The sequence below is a fragment of the Ursus arctos genome, unplaced genomic scaffold (genome assembly GCF_023065955.2).
Source record: "Ursus arctos isolate Adak ecotype North America unplaced genomic scaffold, UrsArc2.0 scaffold_2, whole genome shotgun sequence".
Lineage (NCBI taxonomy): Eukaryota > Metazoa > Chordata > Mammalia > Carnivora > Ursidae > Ursus > Ursus arctos.
The window spans coordinates 56177980-56198387 of record NW_026622874.1 but is presented as its reverse complement, the minus strand read 5'-3'; the positions used below and the strand labels follow the sequence as shown (position 1 = coordinate 56198387).

General features: G+C 47.4%; 1 protein-coding gene across 2 annotated transcripts in view; it reads left to right on the top strand.

The window, feature by feature from the left end:
• HHIPL2 (HHIP like 2) overlaps positions 1 to 20408 on the top strand; it is a 30981-nt gene that overhangs the window by 5523 nt on the left and 5050 nt on the right. Inside the window, exons 2-8 of one of the 2 annotated variants that reach the window (XM_048225349.2) lie at positions 2867 to 3082; positions 6055 to 6707; positions 7585 to 7728; positions 10307 to 10638; positions 12141 to 12267; positions 14961 to 15106; positions 19768 to 19849. In XM_048225349.2, coding sequence (XP_048081306.1) covers positions 3017 to 3082; positions 6055 to 6707; positions 7585 to 7728; positions 10307 to 10638; positions 12141 to 12267; positions 14961 to 15106; positions 19768 to 19849 — 1550 coding nt within the window. In that variant the 5' untranslated portion in view covers positions 2867 to 3016. Of the gene's footprint in view, positions 1 to 2705; positions 3083 to 6054; positions 6708 to 7584; positions 7729 to 10306; positions 10639 to 12140; positions 12268 to 14960; positions 15107 to 19767; positions 19850 to 20408 lie in introns of those variants that run through there. The other variant, XM_026517289.4, reaches the window with a different exon arrangement.

Genomic DNA, 20408 nt, shown 5'->3' with positions numbered 1-20408 from the left:
TTGCTGGCTGATCTTTTCCTACTAATTTTGAAATCCCTCTTTGCCTAAAACAGTAAGATCTGATTTGTCCTGGGTGGATAGGAATTATTATGTCCAAGGTCTTTGTTGTTTCTCTTTCCTTCTTTTTTGAGTGCTGTGCTATAATTTTTTTTAAAGGATCAGTTGGTTTTTTAAAAATTTTATTTGTTTATTTTAGCGAGAGAGAGTGAGAGAGAGCTCGAGCGAGCACAAGTGGGGGAGAGGGACAGAGGGAGAAAGGGAGACAAGCAGAGTTCCCACGGGGCTGGGAGCAGGACTTGGGGCTCGATCCCACGATCCATGAGATCATGACCTGAGCTGAAACCAAGAGTCAGGTGCTCAACTGACTGAGCCACCCAGGCGCCCCTGTGCTAATTCTTTCTTTCTTTCTTTCTTTTTTTAAGGATTTTATTTATTTATTTGACAGAGAGAGACACAGCCAGCGAGAGAGGGAACACAAGCAGGGGGAGTGGGAGAGGAAGAAGCAGGCTCCCAGCGGAGGAGCCTGATGCAGGGGTCAATCGCAGAATGCCAGGATCATGACCTGAGCCGAAAGCCGACGCTTAACGACTGAGCCACCCAGGCGCCCCTGTGCTAATTCTTTAACCACAGTCATTAAGAATTATTTTCCAAGAAGGAGGCATTCCTTTTGAACTCAATTTTTGTGGCAAAGGGAAAACTGAGACATCAATGTCAATAAAAGATCTAAAAGTGCTTTCAGGTCCCACGTGGAATGAGAGAATGCACTCATTCTTACGCCTCATGGGGTCAGACTGTTACCTCCCGTTTGTGAGAAGGTAGCGGTGTGTGAATCCTCTGGCTGAAGCTGGTCCGTATGTGTGTTTGTTACTCCTCCCGCCCAAGGCTTCCAGAGCCATGACATTATCTAACTTTCAGCAAACAACCCCATGGAAACAGCCCAGTCAGCAGTGAATCATGGATGCTGTGTTACGTTTTAAAAAGCAATGTTCAATTAGGGATGATATTGAACAGCACAAACGGGAAAACAGGGCCGTGTTGTTGATTATTCTTAACCACTCCCTCCTGACTTTTCCCTTAGTTATAAAAATGTGTTTGTTTGTATTTTGAGTGCCATCGGGGGCCTTCATAATCCACAGCATTGTGAGCACACACGACTAGATGGAGCCTCCTTGTGCCCTCTCGATGACATCAGGGAAAGGCTATTTGGGGTGGTGAGCGGGTGCCCGCCATAGACGCGGAGAATGGTTGATTTCATCTGCATTTCAAAGGGCAATTTTTGCCCCTAAGGAAACTTCAGGGTGGAGTAGAACCATGGAAAGTACCAGAAGGAAAGTGAACTCAGGAACCTGCCTGATGCCTCTGCAGACTGATGCCCAGGTTCATGCCTCTGGAAAGGGGTTGTGTGAGTTTGGGACTCCATGTCCTTCATCCACCCATTCAAGAACTATATATATATATATATATATATATATATATATATATATTTTAATTTATTATTTTTTAAAAGATTTTATTTATTTATTTTTTTGACAGAGAGAGAGATAGTACAAGCAAGGGGAGTGTCAGGCAGAGGGAGAGGGTGAAGCAGGCTCCCCGATGAGCAGGGAGCCTGATGCGGGGCTCGATCCCAGGACCCTGGGATCATGACCTGAGCCGAAGGCAGACACTTCACCAACTGAGCCACCCAGGTGTCCCCATTTCTTGTGTGCGTGAGAGAGAGAGAATCTCACGCAGACTCCACGCCTAGCACCAAGCCCAGCCCCAAGCCTGACGCGGGACTCCATCTCACAACCCTGAGACAAAGACCTGAGCCGAAATCAAGAATTGGACGCTTAAGACTGAGCCACCCAGGCGCCCCTCATTTAAGAAATATTTACCAAAGGCCTGTTACGTGCAAGGAACATGTACAAAGTGAAACACATTCTCAAATGCTAATGTTATACTAAGTGAGGAGGTGTGCCCCGAGAGCAAGTGCAGATTTGGCAAAAATAAAGACCCCAGATGTTCTGTGCTTCCTGATGACACTCTTCCAGGAGCCCTTTGCGACTCCCTGTTTCCACCAGGCCACACCCCCTCCTTTCTGCTTGCTCCTGCTGTGGATGCCAAGATTCACAATCTACCATTGCCGGGATAGACCTTTCCAGATCACAGGGACCGTGCAGCTCCCCAGCCTCCCCCTACCTCCCCTCCAGCTTCTCCGAGCCCCGCCGGAGTCCCGTTGGTGCCGCACTACAGGGACGCCCGATCTTGCCCTTTCACATTCCCGGGTCTGGGACTGTGTGATAGGTGATGCTCTCTCCGGGAGACTCTGGGCAGCTCAGGCTTTCAGGCTAGTGAAGAAACCGTAAACAAAGTGTGAATTTCCTGCCCCCGCCCCTCCCCCCCGCAGGAATTCTTTGCAGTTTTAATGAATCACGGCAGGCTTGCCATTGACACCATTGTACCTTTTGCTAAGCAGCCATGCACCCCCCCAAAAACGCAACAGGAGGGGTCAGAACTTGCACCAGCTTCATGTTTAGATGGCATTGGAGGGGACGGGGACATGCGTCTCTCACTGTTTTCACGTGAGACACTTAGCTACCCAGACCGCAGAAGGGACACTGCTCAGAAACCACCTCCGGGAACTTGTGGGGGTGGGGATAGAAGGAAGGAAGAAAACACCCTGGAGGTAGAGTAGGGGGTGGGGGGAGGGAGGGAACTAGTGGCCAGCGGGGGAACCAACCTGAGCAAACACAGCAGCTTGAGTGTTCCGGAGCCCAAAATGCTGAGGACAGCCACTCCTGGGGGTGGTCTGAGCTGCTGGGCCCCCAGACTCCCTACCTCTTCTGGCATTTTCCACCTCTGCCTTACATTCTGGCTGGGCCAGGTGGGCTTGCTGCAGGGACACTCCCAGTGCCTGGATCACGGGCCCCCCTTCCAGCCCTCACCGCCCCTCGAGTTTTGCTCACACTACGAGGCCTTCGGCCGCTGTGACCAGCACAAGGACTACCTCCTCGCTACTCGGTACAGCGTCGTCATGGATTTCTTTGACCTCAGGGGCCACAAGCTGTGTGGGAGCTACATTAAGGACATCCTCTGCCAGGTAGGCCTGGGCGTGACCCTGCAGGGCAGTGAGGGAGCCAGCTTAGCAAAGTGTGGGGGTGCTGGGCTTGGTGGCTGTGGGTCTTGGGGTGGTGGTGGTGGGGTCTCCTTGGGCACCCAGCCCTTTAGAGGCTCACGGGCAGCTGCCTCACCTTAGAGCTCTGGTCCCTGGACGGGCACGCGGAGGTGAGGGGGTGCTGGGTTTGGTTTCCACTGGGAGACCCAAAGGTCTCCCCATGGGGTCTGCTGACCCCTGTGCTTTCTCAGGCAGAAGGCGGAGGTGGGTGTCCTCCATGGAGCTCTCCGAGCAGCGTGGTCTGGGTCCCCTGCCCTGCCCTGGGAGCAATGCACAGCTGCGGTGGTTACGGGGCGGTTACGGGGCTCGGAGGGAGTGGTGGCACCTGCTGGGGCCCATCCTCGTCTGGGTCATTTGTGCCGGGTGTGTGTGTGTGTGTCTGGCGTGATGGTGGTGGCGGCGGTTGGGGGCGCTCTCCCCAGTATTCTAGAGCTGGGCTGACAGGGCTTCAAGCCGCTGGGTGGCAATGACTCTCAGAGGTTCTGCTTCTCCCGGCTCTCCAAGAGCCAAAATATTTCCACATCCCTGGCAGGCATCCCCCATCACCGACTCAGGGTGCAGGCGAGAGTCGCATTGGAGGAGAGCTGCTGAGAGAGGCTGCCACGGGGAGGGGTGCTCTAATGTGCTGGGGGCGAAGAGGCAGGAAGTCCAGGCCGACCTGTGATCTGAGACCCTCCTGGGCGTGTCAGCACAGCTAGTGGGCTCTCCTGCTGCCACCGCTGCCGAGCACGCGGGCCGCCCCGTCTCCCCATTTGCAGGGCACAGCGCAGATCCCGACACAAAGCCAGCCACCCGCATGGCATCTCCCCGGGGCTGGACTCTCCTACCTCCGGCACCTTCAGCTGTTCACAGGAGAATTAACTCTGGGATAACCACGTAGGGCAGAAGCTGGGCTCTTCTGAGCAACACGAAGCCTGTTAATTTCCGAGATGCCCTCTGGTAAAAATGTCTCCACCCTTCCCCGCCCCGCCCTCCCACTTTCTCTACCGAAGGCCAAATTCAGCAGCTCCCCTGTTTGAAGGATTTGAGTCATCAGAATAACCTACATGAGTCTGTTTATTAAAAGTCTCAAGCCCCTCTTCTTTCTTTCCACACACATCTAGTGCATTCCCTGCAGTGATTCCGCAGAAGTTATTATGATCCCGTTTTTACTGGTGAGGAGTCAGGAGTTTTAAAGAACTTGTCTAAGGTCCAGCAGTGCTGGGACACACATCTAGAGAGGCTCCAGCTCCAAGTCTTCTGCCCTTTTGATCATACCTCGCCAAGGCGGAGTCCCAACAGCAGTGACCCATTGACTTCATGGTGTTCTGACCCGGGCCAGGCGTCCGTCCTGTTCGAACAGAGCCTTGCTGCCTCTTGCTGTCTGTCCTCGGCACAGAGAACAGTGTCTGACACCACAGGGAAGACCCTTCCTGGGCCTTGCTTTCCTTAAGTAGAGAAATGATATCCTGAGATAATTGAGTCGAAGCAACGGTGCAGACTCTACGTTTCTGCCTAAGAGTGGGCCCCCTCTGTTCCCTGGTAGCTCATCCCGATTTCTGTCTCCCCTCTTCTTTCCCCTCCTCCAGAGTGGACAGGCCAGTGGCGTGAGACTCGGAGCAGTTCATTTTGCTTCTTGTCAGCAGCTCTGACAGGTCTCCTGAACTGAAACAGAGCACCCAGGAAGAGACACTGAATCTTCTGGAAGGACTCTTTCTTCCCCTCTTTCCAATAGCCAGGAGCTTGAGCTGCAACCTGCCATCAGGGTTGAAATGAGTGAATGGGGAGCTCAAGCACACCTGAGAAGTGCTGCTACCCCTTTGTTAGGTGGCGGGAACCCAGATAAACTGGGATGGTCCTGCTCTGGTGGCTGCTGGGAGGGGGTTCAGTGATCAGAAGGGGGTTCTTGGGCCAGTGGGTTCTGTCCCAGGCCCCGAAGCGTGCCCTTTAAACTGGCCTTTCTTCCTTACTCTCAGTTGCCTATCTTTCATTACTGTTGGGAGTCCGTTGTCTGCCTACGATGTCCCGTGTTCCCTAGGGAGCCCTGAGTAGCGGGTACTTGGCACGCAGAACTTGTGTGTTTGTGTAAAGAGCATGGTGTGGCCCCATAGCCACGGTTCAGATTCGTGCAACTCCCAGGCTGGGGCTTTGTATACATGAAGCACTTGAATATCTTTAATAAGTAAGTGAAGAAATTACTAGATGCCTAATCTCTGGGAGTGATACGTTGCATGTTCAGTTTGGTAATTTTGTTTTTAATTGTAAACTATTTCAGACAGAAATAGTTTTCAGACAGAAAAGCACAGAAAATTAAATAATTAACAACGTGTATCCAATACCCAGATTTAGCAAATGTGAAATTTTTGCCACATTGCTTCAGATTTGGTTAAATAAATAAAATCTTATAGATACAGTATTTATAATAAAGGGAAAGGTGGAGAAATTAGTACTTTTTAAAAAAAATATTTTATTTATTTATATGAGAGAGAGTGTGAGTAGAAGGGGGGGTGGGGAGAGGGAGAGGGAGAAGCAGGCTTCCCGCTGAGCCGGGAGCCTGATGTGGGGGCTCAATCCCAGGACCCTGGGATCATGACCTGAGCCCAAGGCAGATGCTTAACTGACTGAGCCACCCGGGTACTCTGTAAAAAAATTAATCGCTTACTAAAACTTGAAGTGTCAAGAACTAAGTTAAAATGCTAAAGAAGTAAAGTGAACATGAAAGATTTCTCCCCTTTTGCTGTCCTGAAGCACTGACTAGAAAATTGGGGTCCCAGAAAAGCACTTTACAGTAGTTGGTCATGGAAACTCCAGAATCCTGGTTCTTTCCAAGTCCATTTTTCCTTCTGCTTGCTCAGAAATTGGGACCAGCCCCAGTGTGGCCAGTCTGACTACGAATCAAGCCTCCTTTTGTTTCCTAGGAGTGCTCACCCTATGCAGATCGTCTCGACGATGCTGAGAACGCTCAGATGGACCTCTGGGACCTTCCTGACTTCTGCTCTGACTACTGCTCTGAATTTCATTCTAACTGCCGCTCTGCCTTCTCCCTACTGACCAATGACCGTCGCCTCCACGGGTCACATGAAAAGGATGGCGCACATTTCTTCCACCCCCTCAACCTTCCTGACGAAGACTATTGGTTCCCTAATGTCCTGAGGAATGACCATCTCAACCGCAACCTGGGTATGGTGGCCGAGGACCACCAGGGCTGCCTGCAGCTCTGCCTGACCGAGGTGGCCAATGGGCTGAAGAACCCCGTCTCCATGGTCCATGCTGGGGATGGCACCCATCGCTTCTTTGTGGCCGAGCAGGTGGGAGTGGTATGGGTCTATCTGCCTGATGGGAGTCGCCTGGAACAACCGTTTTTGGACCTCAAGAATATCGTGTTGACTACTCCCTGGGTAGGGGATGAGAGAGGCTTCTTGGGGTTGGCTTTTCATCCCAAATTCCACCGGAACCGAAAGTTCTATATTTACTACTCATGTCTGGGCAAGAAGAAGGTAGAAAAGATCCGGATTAGTGAGATGAAGGTTTCTCGGGCTGATGCCAACAAAGCTGACCCCAAATCAGAAAGGTAAGACATGCCCGTGAGAACGGGTAACTCTGTCCTGTACCCCAAATATTGTCAGTCCGTCCCTTGAGATGATAAAGGGACATGTTTCTGGTTTTAGAGCCATGAGCTTATAATATAGACCAAGGAGTCATCACTGAATAATGAGACAGAAAGTTAGACTTTTGAGTCGGGGGGTCTTCCTGGGGTATAGCCATCACCTTATATTTACTCATCAGAGCCATGCTTGCTTGTTTTTATAGCGTAAGCAATGGCCAGCAGCCGTAATGGTTTGGGAAATGATTATAGATAATAATATCAGTATGTTAAATATAATAGTGGCCTCTGATTATTGTGTGGCCATTGGATTCCAGGCCCTTGGCCTTGAACACGGGAATTATCCTCACAGGAAGCTGTGGCACAAGGCCATAGAGTATGGATGCATGGTCTGAAGGACTTAATTCTGACTCCACGCTCATGGTCTTTCCACTCTACCATTCTGCCTTTTTTCCTGCTTGTCCTTTCTGCCTTGTCTCCCTTTTCTCAAGCAGACAGGTTGGAGGATCGAAAAGAACATGGAAAACTAACTGATAGATTAACCCCTGCTGGGTTGCTCAAAGGAAGGGATTAAGAGTTCTGGTAGAACAGAGAGTAAGGCCCAGAAAAGGGTGATTTTTACCCTGGCTGTGTCTCCAGCTCATGATATCATGATAGGAAAGAAAAATGATGCATGAAGGAGTCATACTGGGAAACTAGGGGTGTCTTAGTGCTCCAAGCTTTGTGATTCTTGGAAACTCCGAAGCAGATCTTGGCTGGCTTGGACCAGTCATTTCTGGGAGTCTCAGGAGGATGCAGTTTTAGCTTCTACCAAAGCCTCATGCATGGTTTCTTTTCCTTCCAGAGTCATCTTGGAGATAGACGAACCAGCCTCAAATCATAATGGCGGACAAATTCTTTTTGGTGTGGACGGCTACTTGTATATATTCACTGGGGATGGAGGACAGGCTGGGGATCCCTTCGGCAGATTTGGAAATGCTCAGAACAAGTAAGCGGGATGGATCTGGGCCCCTGTCCCTTTAGGGTGAGCCCTTGTATGTTTTTGCTGAGATGGAGCCTACAGGGGGTCAAGCCCAAATCATTTAACTGCAAAATGTAGCCCTCTCTGTTGAGGCAAGTGCGAGGAACATTGGTTTCCTGTCCTGTACATTTCAGGCACAGTGTGTTTTGGTAAGTAGTACTATGGGTGCTCAGTGTAACTGTCAGAGTGCTACGGAGAGACGAATTCAGTGTTCAGTATATACTAGCGGGACATTTACCACACCAAGATCTTATCCATTTCCGTTCAACTCAGTGATATTACCAGCACTGTGCTAGGCCCTGGAGACATGTGAGAAGGTAGTTAGTGAGTGATATGTAGTGAATGGTTACTGTGTGTCAGGTACTGTTCTGAATACCTTGTGTGTATTTAAGAATGTAATTCTCTTTATTTATTTACTTAGTTACTTATTCAAGAGGGAGAAAGAGAACACGAGCTGGAGAGGCAGAGGGAGAGAGAAACTCTAGCAGACTTCGCGCTGAGGGTAGAGCCTGTCTCGGGGCTTGATCTCACTACCCGAGCTGAAACCAAGAGTTGGACGCTTCACCAACTGGGCCACCCAGGTGCCCCAAGAATGTAATTCTAACATCCCACAAAGGCAGGAGTTTTTATCCGTTTGTTAATTGATGTATCCCCAGCACCTGGAATAGGGCCTGGCACAGGAGTCACTTCAGAAATACTTACGGAATGGATGACTCCTATGCAGTGTAGGTATTATGATAGTCATTTCACCGATGGGAAAATAGAGGCACAGAGGAGTAAAGTAACTTTCTAAGGCCACACAGCAAGTAAGTGGCAGAAACGAAATCAAACTCAGACAAGCTGGTGCGAGAGCCCAGTGAGGGCTGTGCTGACCTAGCTAAAAGTCACATGATCCTTCTGCCCTTTGTACCAGCAAGCACTGGAATGCCATTATCCCTAGTGTTAAAATATTGACGTTACAATAATCAAGAGCTAACAGGGGCGCCTGGCTGGCTCAGTCGGTTAAGTGGCCCACTCTTGATTTCGGTTCAGGTCGCGAGTCTGCTTGTCTCTCCCCCTCTGCCCCTGCCCCCCCCTTCAAATAAATAACTAAATCTTTTTTTTAAAAGATTTTATTTATTTATTTGAGAGAGAGAGTGTGTGTGAGAGAGAGCACAAGCAGGGGGAGCAGCAGGCAGAAGGAGAAGCAGGCTCCCCGCTGAGCAGGGAGCCCGATGTGGGGCTCGATCCCAGGACCCTGGGATCGTGACCTGAGCTGAAGGCAGATGCTTCACCGACTGAGCCACCCAGGTGCCCATAAATAAATAAATCTTTACAAAAAGTATTCAAGAGCCAACATTTGTCAAAGGCCGACTGTTACGAATTGCCTCACCTGTTACACACAAGGTAACTCACTTACCCCTTAAAACCACAACCACACTGCGAGGTAGTGTTTCTCCCCCCTGCTATACATGGGAAGAAACGGAGGCCCAGAGACCACACTCTCTGGCAGAGGCTTGCTAAAAGCTCTGCTCTCTCTATGACCACAGTACTCTCTGAGGACGAATAAACCAACCAACTCCTTTTAAAAATCCATAGTCCTAGTGCTTGCTTCAGCTGGACATACACTAAATCAGAACGTTACAGATAAGCATGGCCTCTCCTCAGGGATGACACGCACATTCACGAAGTGTTTCATATTCCAAAAAAAAAAAAAAAAAATTCATAGTGTTAAACCGAACCTGAGAGAAACCATCCCATCAAAAACATTTTAAAAATTGAATCTGCAACTTGCTTGCTCAGGGTCATATGGGCCAGGATCCCAGGAAACTTTTGCCTACTAGTTCTCCTTGAGCCAAAACTTGGCAAGTCTTAACATTTTGCATAAATCTGTATACCTATATATCTATATATATTATCATATAGACATGACTTGGTGTATGTATCTCGTGTATGCATGTATATATCTATAAAAAAATCCTGTCTTCCCAGTGATTCCTAGCAGTTATTTAGCATTGACTGTTGGTAGGTCCTCCTGGACAGTCTCTGGTCTGGTGCCGTTTTATTTTATCTTCTATTTTATAATTTGATTTAGTTTTAAATTTCGAATACTTAACACGAAATCTACCCTCTTAAAAAATTTAAGTGTAAGAAAAATTGTAAGTGTAAATACAATATTGTTCATTATAGGGACAGCGTACAGCAGATCTCTAGAACTTACTCATCTTGTAAACGAATGTCCAACAGGTGTACGAAAGATGCACGGTGTCACTCACCATCAGGGAAATGCAGATCAAAACCGTGATGAGATACCACCTCCTGTCTATTAGGATGGCTCCCCCCCTCCCGCCCCTCCCCCCCGCAAAACCAAACACAAAAGACAGCCAAGTGTTGCTGACGATGTGGAGACCTTCGTGTACTGGTGGTGGGAATACAAAACAGTGAGCTACTCTGGAAAACAGTATGGAGAGGCTTCGAAAACATTACAGATAAAACTAGCCAATGATCTGGCAATTGCATTTCTGGGTATTCATCCTGCGCCTGTTTCCTGGCTTCCTTCTTTCAGAAGTTCCCTGCTGGGGAAAGTGTTACGGATCGATGTGAACGGGGCAGGCGCAGACGGCAGACCATACCGAGTGCCCCCGGACAATCCGTTTGTGGCGGAGCCAGGGGCGCACCCTGAGGTCTATGCCTATGGGGTCAGAAACATGTGGCGCTGTGCTGTGGACCGAGGGGACCCCGTCACGCGCCGGGGCCGAGGCCGCATCTTCTGCGGGGACGTGGGACAAAATAGGTTTGAAGAAATTGACATCATTGTGAAAGGCGGCAATTATGGCTGGAGGGCCAAGGAAGGCTTTGAATGTTATGACAGAAAGCTTTGTCATAATGCCTCTTTGGGTAAGTCAGAAGTTCTCTGGGTGATTTCTTGAATGAATTGAGGGGGTGGGAGATAGAGGTGGGGGAATGAGACCTGAGAGTGTTTGGCCCTGCAGGTCCCTTGGTGTCTTTATTTATGTCCTGTGGGATCGTGCTTCTCAGGTTGGCCCTCCAGCCACTGTCACCAGAAACACATTCGGTAGTGCTTGTGGACCTGATGCATTTGGATCTTGGGTGGGTTCAGGCACTGGGATTGACCTAGGAATCTACATTTTAGAAAAATTACCCGCATGATTTTTAGGCATGCAGTTTTGAGAACCACTAGCAGAAGAAATGGTGGCTATAGGTTTCTAATTTATTTCCAATTGGAACCGCCCACTGAAAGGACATTCCATATACAGTCAGGTGGTACATTCCATATACAGTCCCTAAATATCAGTTATCAAGATGTGCTTTTCAGTTGCATTTTATCAGCAGTGCTTAATCTCTTTGATTGGTCCTCTAAGTTAGGAGTCTTAGAGACCCTCGTTAGTTTTTCAAATCCTTAAACCTGAGTATCTGCCATGTCAGCCTAGGGGATACATTTAGGTGTGTGGATTCCCAGGTCACTGCCTCATAGGTGGGGGAATTTTTGGCTTCCTTTCTGCTTGCAGAGACCAGTCAAATGGGAAGCTCACGAATATTGTAGCTGGTCTGTTGAGAAAAATAAATGTGATTCTCTTGGCTGCCTGCCCTACCAAAGACCAAGAGATAAAGTGTTCTCCACTCAATTAGGCAACTACATTTGAAAGTCCCCATCTTCCTGCTTGAAAATCTCTAAATTTTTTTTTTTTTTTTTAAGAGAGAGAAAGTGTAGGGGCGCCTGGGTGGCTCAGTTGTTAAGCGTCTGCCTTCAGCTCAGGGCGTGACCCCGGGGTCCTGGGATCGAGCCCCGCATCAGGCTCCTCTGTTGGGAGCCTGTTTCTTCCTCTCCCACTCCCCCTGCTTGTGTTCCCTCTCTCACTGGCTGTCTCTCTCTGTCAAATAAATAAATAAAATCTTTAAAAAAAAGAGAGAGAGAGAGAAAGAAAGTGTATGTGCTTCATGAGCGGGGTTGCGGGGGGCGGGGGGATGGCAGCAGGGGGGAGAAGGAATCTCAAATAGGCTCCGTGCTCAGTCTGACAGGGGGTTCGATCTCATGACCCTGAGATCATATATAACCTGAGCTGAAATCAAAAGTCAGATGCTTGGGGTGCCTGGGTGGCTCAGTTGTTAAGCGTCTGCCTTCGACTCAGGGCGTGATCAATCCTGGCGTTCTGGGATGGAGTCCCACATCGGGCTCCTCCGCTATGAGCCTGCTTCTTCCTCTCCCACTCCCCCTGCTTGTGTTCCCTCTCTCGCTGGCTGTCTCTATCTCTGTCGGATAAATAAATAAAATCTTAAAAAAAAAAAAAAGACAAAAGTCAGATGCTTAATCAGCTGAGCCACTCGGTGACCTGGAGGTCTCAGTTTTTAGCTGTGACAGTCTCTTTGTTCCTGGACAGGTGACATTCTGCCAATCTATGCTTACGGCCATGCAGTGGGGAAGTCAGTCACTGGAGGATATGTCTACCGTGGATGTGAATCCCCAAATCTCAATGGCCTCTACATCTTTGGGGACTTCGTGAGTGGGTAAGAAGGGATTGATGTCTCCTTTCATATTTTTTTAGTTCACCATTTTCATTGAGATATAAATCACATGTGGTGAGATGCAATCTCTAAGAGCACAGTTGGCTAAAGTTTTACAGTAGATACACTTGTTGCTATGTCAAGGTGCAGAACATTTCCATCACTCTGGGAGGTTCCTTTTTGCCTATATCCTGTCAATACCACCCTTTCTCTCTCACACTCACACATACGCACACCAGCCAGAGGTAACCACTCCCATCACACATTAAGTTTGCTTCTGTAACTTAATATAAATGGAATCATATGTATGTATTCTTTTTTGGTATATGTATGGCTTCTTTCATTCAATAATGTCAGTGAAATTCATCACTGTTGTCACATGTTTGGGTAGTTTTTCTCTTTTATTGCTTTGTAATATTCCGTTGTATGGATATACCACAAAGTCTTCATGTATTCTCCTGTTTTGGCTGTTTCCAGTTTTTTACTATATGTTTATTTTATATTTATTATATACTTGTTTTATTATATGCATTTAAGTGTGTGTGTGTGTGTGTGTGTGTGTGTGTGTATTGTGCTTGTATCAGGCAACCTTGTCAAACTCTTATTGGCTCTATCGGCTTGTGTGTGTGTGTATAGATTCTTCTGGGTTGTCTATGTGAAGGATCATTTTATCTATAAATATAGATATTTTTTCTTTTCCTGAACTGCAAGGCTTTTACTCTTGTTCTTCTGACTTTAGTGCTTCATCTTAAACTTCAGTACAGTGTTGGATAGAAGGCTTCCATTTTCACCAGTGAGTATGATGTCAGTTGCAGGTGTTTTTACAGGCTGTCTATCAGGCGAGGACGTCTTCCTTCCGTTCTTAGTTCACTGAGAGTTTGTATTAAATATGGATGTTATATTTTGTCAAATGCATCTTTGCATCTAGTGAGAGAATCCTGTGGTTTTCTCATTTTTAGTTTTTAATATGGTGAATTACGTTGACTGATTTTTTCTTTTTAATCATTGAAGCCATCTTGCATTTCTAGAATAAACACCGCTTGGTCATGATGTATTTTCCTTTCAATATATTGTTGGATTGCAGTTGCTAACACGTTGTTGGAAAATTTTGTATCTGTGTTCGTGAAACAGATTTCTTTCTTGGAATATCTTTGCCAGATTTTGGCATCAGGGTAATGCAGGCTTTAATAGAAAGAGTTGGAGAGTGTCTCCTCCTTTTCAGTTGTCTGGAAGAGTTTGTGTAAAATAGGCGTTACTTCTTCTTTATATGTTTCTTCCGGGTGAAATCATCCAGGCCTAAAGTTTTCTTGGAGACAATGTATAGTAGTGTCTTGTTTTTTGATCCACTCTGGTGATCTCTGTTATTTATTTGTTTGTTTATTATTTCTTCTGTCTTCTTTTTTGTTAAAGATTTTATTCATTTGTGAGCGAGAGAGAGAAAGACAGCAGGGGAAGGAGCAGAGGGAGAGGGACGAGCAGACTCCACGCTGAGCATAGGCCGACATGGGGCTCGATCTCAGGAGCCTTAGATCATGACCTGAGGCAAAAATCAAGAATCCGAGGCTTAACCAACTGAGCCACCCAGGCGCCCCTATTATCTCTTGTGTCTTCTAATTAGTGCATTTAGACCATTAACTTTCAAAATGGTCGTGGACGTAGTTGGGTTCATATCTGCCGTATTTATGACTGCTTTCTGTTTGTTGCCCTTGTTCTTTGTTCTGCTTTGTCTTCCACTCTTCTTCTGCCTTTTGTGGATTTAACTGAGCACGCTATAGAATTCCATTTTCTTCCCTTTCTAAGCATGTCAATTATACTTTTTTTTTCTTTTTCAGTGGTTGCCTAAAGTTTGTAATACCCATTTACAACTAACCCAAGTCCGCCTTTCACTTGGCTGGTATTCGGTGATCCTCGGTCAGAGCACATGCACCTGGGATTGAGCATCTCTGTGTCTCTAAAATGGTTCATGTGACACCCTAGTTGACCCATCTTCCTGTTCTTTTTATTCTAAAAACCTGCTTGTAGGTCAAATGACAAAGGGATATGAAGCATCTACCTGCTACTACACAGACGTAATAATAACAAAAATAGCTACTAGTTTGTTTGTTTTTTTAAAGATTTTATTTATTTATTTGACACAGAGAGAGACAGCCAGCGAGAGAGGGAACACAAGCAGGGGGAGTGGGAGAGGAAGAAGCAGGCTCATAGAGGAGGAGCCTGATGTGGGGCTCGATCCCATAACGCCAGGATCACGCCCTGAGCTGAAGGCAGACGCTTAACCACTATGCCACCCAGGCGCCCCATGGCTACCAGTTTTTGAGCCCTTACTATGTGCCAGGCACACTGGGGAGCTGTTCACGTATATTATCTTACTTAACCTTTGCAACTTTTGTCCGTGGTAAATTCATTTTACAGATGAGGGAACTGAGGCGTAGCCAGTTGAGCACCGAGCCAAAGGTCACAAACTCACAGAAATTAGATTAGTCTTTGGTGGGGGTGCACCCTTCACAGGCCCCCATTAGACTCCTGTAATAGAAGATGAGCTTCTCCATGTAGGGCCAGCAGGTGACTAAGATATCTCTGATGCAGCTTTTTGATTCCAGGGAGAGGCTAGGTGTTGATCTCCTGGAGGAGGAAGAAAAATATCCCACACGGTGAAAATATGGATTCCTATAATAAAGGTTTTATTTTTTATCTAGTCGACTTATGGCTTTGCAGGAAGATAGAAGAACCAAGAAATGGAAGAAACGGGACATCTGCCTGGGCAACACTGCGTCCTGCGCCTTCCCAGGGTTGATCAGCACCTATAGCAAATTTATCATCTCTTTTGCTGAAGATGAAGCAGGTAACACATACCCAGAGTTACTCTGTTTCTGCTTATTGGAACTTAAAGCATCACAGGCATCGTGAACTAATCATTTGTTATAATAATTATTATTACTATTATTGTTATTTATTTATTTTTATTTTTTATTTTTTTAAGTTTTTATTTTTTTATTTGTCAGATAGAGAAAGAGAGCGCACAAGCAGGGGGAGCGGCAGGCAGAGGGAGAGGCAAGCTCCCCACTGAGCAGGGAGCCTGATGCGGGACTTGACCCCAGGACTCCGGGATCATGACCTGAGCTGAAGGCAGTCGCTCAACCGACTGAGCCAACCAGGCATCCCTATTATTGTTATTTAAATAACAACTACACTTCTATTTTTACTACCATTTAGTTATTTTTTTTTTTTTTAGAGAGAGAAGGAAAATGTGCGGCAGGGGAAGGGGCAAAGGGAGAGGAGAGAGAGAGAGAGAATCTTAAGCAGGCTCCACGCTCAGCACAGAGTCCCAACTTGGGGCCTAGTCTCACGACCCTGAGATCATGACCTGAGCCAAAATCAAGAGTCGGACGCCTAACTGACTAAGCCACCCAGGCGCCCCATAGGCAGCGTTTATAAGGTACTGGATACCGTTTTAAGCACTTTACATTTTTTTATGTTGTTTGATTATTACAACACTCCCATGATGTAATGATTATGCTGATTCCGCCAGTGAGGCAACAGATCCAATATGCCAACCTACCCCTTCTCAACTGAGGCCCACACCTCACGGTGTGGGGCAAATCAGGGTTTACACTTTAGTCCTTCGGTCTTTTGACCATGAAGGAGATTCATGTCCTCATCTTTGATTTGATCCTCGTCTGCAATCCCAGGAGCGTGGGCAGGGCCAGCAGTGGGGCAGACATGGTGGACACTGGTGTTTGTCCTCCTGGCGCTGCCTGGGAGGGAGCGCCTCTGGTCATCAGCGCCCGACCGTGCTGCGCTCTTTCCTCACCCTACCAGGAGTCTGTGACGCAAGTGCCATGAGTGAGCCAGGGAGAACTTTCCTGAGAAGTTTCCTGGGAAGAAGGTAGACAGACCAGGAGTCTGTGACGCAAGTGCCATGAATGAGCCAGGAGAGCTTTCCTGAGAACTTTCCTGGGAAGTGGGTAGACAGCTAGGTAGGAGGCTGTTCGCTAGACAGATGAGGCATTTATTAAGGGCATCGCAACGCGAAACGTGTGCATGTAGGAGAGACAGAGACTCTGCTTTACTAAATTGCCTCAAATTCTGTAATCAGAAACTGGAGTTTTAATTTCAGCTTTACCTAAGTGATGTTACATTTTGAAAGATAACATTTTATGTTGCGAGGAGGACAGGGCCTGTGACCTCGTTGCTACTTGGCCCTGCATGTAGCCTTGCTCGGAGTCTCGGGAGAGGATAAAATGGTCTCTCAGGGCCCCTTCCAGACCTGGGCTTCTCTGTGAGTGTGAACCAGAGAGCCTGGACGGTTTCCTCAGTCCTGGGCTTCTTTCCGCTCTGAGTCATGGGGCGGCCGTGCCAGACCTTCACTTGAGCAAGGCGTACGGAAATCCAGTCGGCTCCTGGACCTTTTCCTAGCTTATCATTTGAGATGAATATTTTAGAGGTACAGAGGATATTTTAGAAAATTCAAGTGTTCTTAATAGAGGAAGTCTAAGTGAGTTCCAAAGTGGAAGTCTGAACATAGAAAACAGGAGAGAAACCATAGGCTGGCAGGACGATGCTCTGTGGAAAGAGGGTGATGTGAAAGCCACAGGCCTGGTGGGGCGTCTGGCCTGGTGGAGCCCCCCAGGCTGGTGCCCCAGGGAGGCTGGAGTCCTCCAAGGCTGGAGATCGCTCTGCCTGGAGGCTGGAGCCCCGGAGGCGGGTCTGCCCCAGTATCCTGCATCTCTGCGGCTTGCTTCTTTTCAGGAGGCGTCAGAAACCCTGACTTGGGTAGTTTGGTTTGCTGTGCCTGCAGGCTTCTCGCAGGAGAAAACAGGGATCCTTTAAATACCAGTCGGTACATCTGGCCAACAAAACTAAGTGTCCTTGGCTGAATTTTATCGAGTGGAATTGCCAGGGTGTTGTTCCCAAGCCAGACTGCCCAAAACGGCCCTAAACCCAGGAAGGCTGTTTTTAAGGCAAGTTCTTTTTTCTTTTTTTTTAAAGATTTTATTTATTTATTTGAGAGAGAGACAGAGATAGCGACAGAGCATAAGTGGGGAGGAGAGAGAGAAGCAGGCTCTCCGCTGAGCAGGGAGCCCGATGCAGGGCTCCATCCCAGGACTCTGGGATCATGACCTGAGCTGAAGGCAGACACTTAACCAGCTGAGCCCCCCAGGTGTCCCAAAGCAAGTTATTTTTTTCCCGAGTTGCTTGCTCTTCCGTGTTAGCACAGAGTGATTCAGATTTTCTGCTCACGTCCTAGCCTTTCCCACTTACGGACATATTTTTAGATCTGAGTATTTCATTATTTTGTTATCAGTCACCAGCCAGAGACACGTCATTTTTGGTTGAACCTCCAGTACTTCCAGGCTTTTCTAGCTGACAGCTGGCATGAGTGACTGTGGAGGGAGGCGCGGGCGTGGGGCAGCCCATCGCTGGGTGGGTCCCGATGGGATGGATTTCTGAACATCAGTCACATTCTCAAGAGGGCCGGTCAAAGTACTAATGCTTGCACTAAATTTACATCACATGCATTTTGTTTTACATGGCATGTTACAGTTTTTTGGGGTAGTCTTTTTTGGTCCTAAAATACATTTTTAAAATTGTCAGTTGGACATGACAGATGGCATTCGCTTCTATCATTGTTTTCCCCTAAAAATACAATGGGAAGTCTATAGCGTGTTTAGGACATATAATTTGAGTAAACTGGGGTTGTAGGGGGACGATGCCACAATGTGGGGTTTTCAATTAGAGCGGGAATTCTTTGCAGGGTCTAGAGGGGCTCCTGCCTGATGGCATCCCGTATATAACACTTGGTAGACCCTTCGTTTATCTAACAGGGTTTCTAATCAGAGGAGGCAAACTGGCTCTAGGGTAGGATGTGTCCTGATGTCTCAGACCCCTTACAGGCAAGATGACAGTATAGTTTGTGGGTACACAAAATCCAGACTTTATTAGGCAGCTGTGTGGGGGCTGCGTGAAGACCGGAGGCCTCACGTTTGGCACGGGACAAACATTAATCGCTGTCCTGCACAAATTCAAGGAAGAAGGTTGTGGAAGTAACTCAGAGCTGTCTGAAGTTCGAGGCTTTTCCAATTAGCAATTTAGTAGACATTTACTTCCATGAGGTTGAGAGAGCATACAAGTGAGCCCCGTTCAGTGCAGTGGCACGAATGTTAGGACGTAAAGAGATAAGAAGGTAAGAGTAATAGCCGATCTTCACTTTCTTATTTTTTTTTTTAAGATTTATTTATTTATTTGAGAGATGCGGGGAGGAGCAGAGGGAGAGGAAGGGAGAGAATCCTCAAGTAGCCTGCTCGCTGAGTGCGGAGCCCAACGTGGGGCTCGATCTCAGAATCCTGAGATCATGACCTGAGCTGAAACCAGGAGTTGGATGCTTAACTGACTGAGCCACCCAGGCGCCCCACTATTTTCTAATTTAATCCCAAATAATCATGTGAGGTATTATTAGCCCCATTTGACAAATGAATTAATAAATAACGTGACGGTTACAAGCTTCAGAGGTTGCCCGAGACAACATAGCTAGCAACTGGTGTTGTCAGGATTCAAAGTCAGATGACGCCAGCTCCAAAGTTGGGCTCGTCAACCCATCCTATCCTGTCCCTCACAGGTAACCGCGAGAAGAGGTGGAATGAGGTCGTGGCCATGAGCAGAGAATGTTCAAACGGGGAAAGGAGACCGTGGGTAGAGGTGATTCTGGGAGGTGTGGAGAAGGCCAGGAGGAGAGCCGGAAGTGTGGGAGGGTCTGGGGAAGCGAGGGACCCAAGGACCAAAGAAAGAAGGTGCACATGGAGGGAAAAGTGAGGCAGGGGCAGTGGGGATTGGTGCCAGTGGACTCAGTAAGGGGCAACAGAAAGTGACAGGCACAGGGTAACTCTTTCTTAAGAAAGAATGAAAGGGGGCGCCTGGGTGGCTCATTCGGTTAAGCATCTGCCTTCGGCTCAGGTCATGATCTCAGGGTCCTGGGATCAAGCCCAGTTTCGTGCTCCCTGTTCAGTGGGGAGCCTGCTTCTCCCTCTGTCTCTGCCCTCCCCCCACTCGTGTGCAAGTGCTCTCTCTCTCTCAAATAATTAAATAAAATCTTAAAAAAAAAAAAAAGTGATGGGTAAATGGTCCTTATCCTGTAGATGGCTATTTCAGGGTTTCTCAGAGAATCCTTATTGGTAGTGAAGAGGTGGGGAAGGAAATGGAGATTCGTTAAGGCAAAGTTTCTGAGAGCAGAGAGATGAAGCCGGTTTGGTTCATTGAACGTAACAGAAACGCGCGTCTGTTGGGGTGCACTCTGAGCTAGTCTTTGGGGGTCAGAGAAAGGCTTTATCCATAAGGAGCTCACAGTCCAGTGAAGGCCGAGCTGTCAGTTAGGGTTCCGGGGTTCCCTTCCTGGGGTTCCCTTCCTGGGGCTCACTGCATTTCAGGGCTCTAACCCCATGTCGAGAGTTTCTGTTCATTCAGCTCTGTCTCGGCCGTGCTACTGATCGCCTGTCCCCGTTTCCCCAGGGGAGCTCTATTTCCTGGCCACTGCCTACCCCAGCGCCTATGCACCGCAAGGATCGATCTACAAATTTGTTGACCCATCGAGGTGAGCTTTGGTCTCATTTTCTTCTTAGGTGCATCCATATATCTTCATGGCAGATCATAAAAACAGTCCTGACTTCCTAGGAATTTCCAGAAATTATCAATGAAGCAAATCTGTAATGTAGATAAAAAAAAGCAGATTGGGCAAATAAATGTGTAGGGCTGTGGGTCTAGGGATTATGAAATATTTGGGAAATTGTCTCTTTGTGGTGGGAAAGGAGGATCTTGAGCCTTTCTTGGATGACTAGTCTAGACCTGTGGCTCCTGTTTTATTTATTTTTAAAAATATGCTTCTGGAAACTTCTGTCTCTGGGATCATCTGACAATGGGTGTATAGTTCCGACCACCTGAGTAAGTACTGTTGCCCTCTCCCCTGGGTTTGGTTGAGGTTTCAAGGTCCCAGGCAAATATTTGTTTGTTTGTTTGTTTATTTATTTATTTATTTATTTATATTATTATGATTATTCTTTTCTGCAGGAGCCAGCTTTGAAGGGCTCCTACCGGCCAAATTTGGGACAATTTATTTATTTTTTAATTTATTTTTAATTTTTAATTAAAAAAAA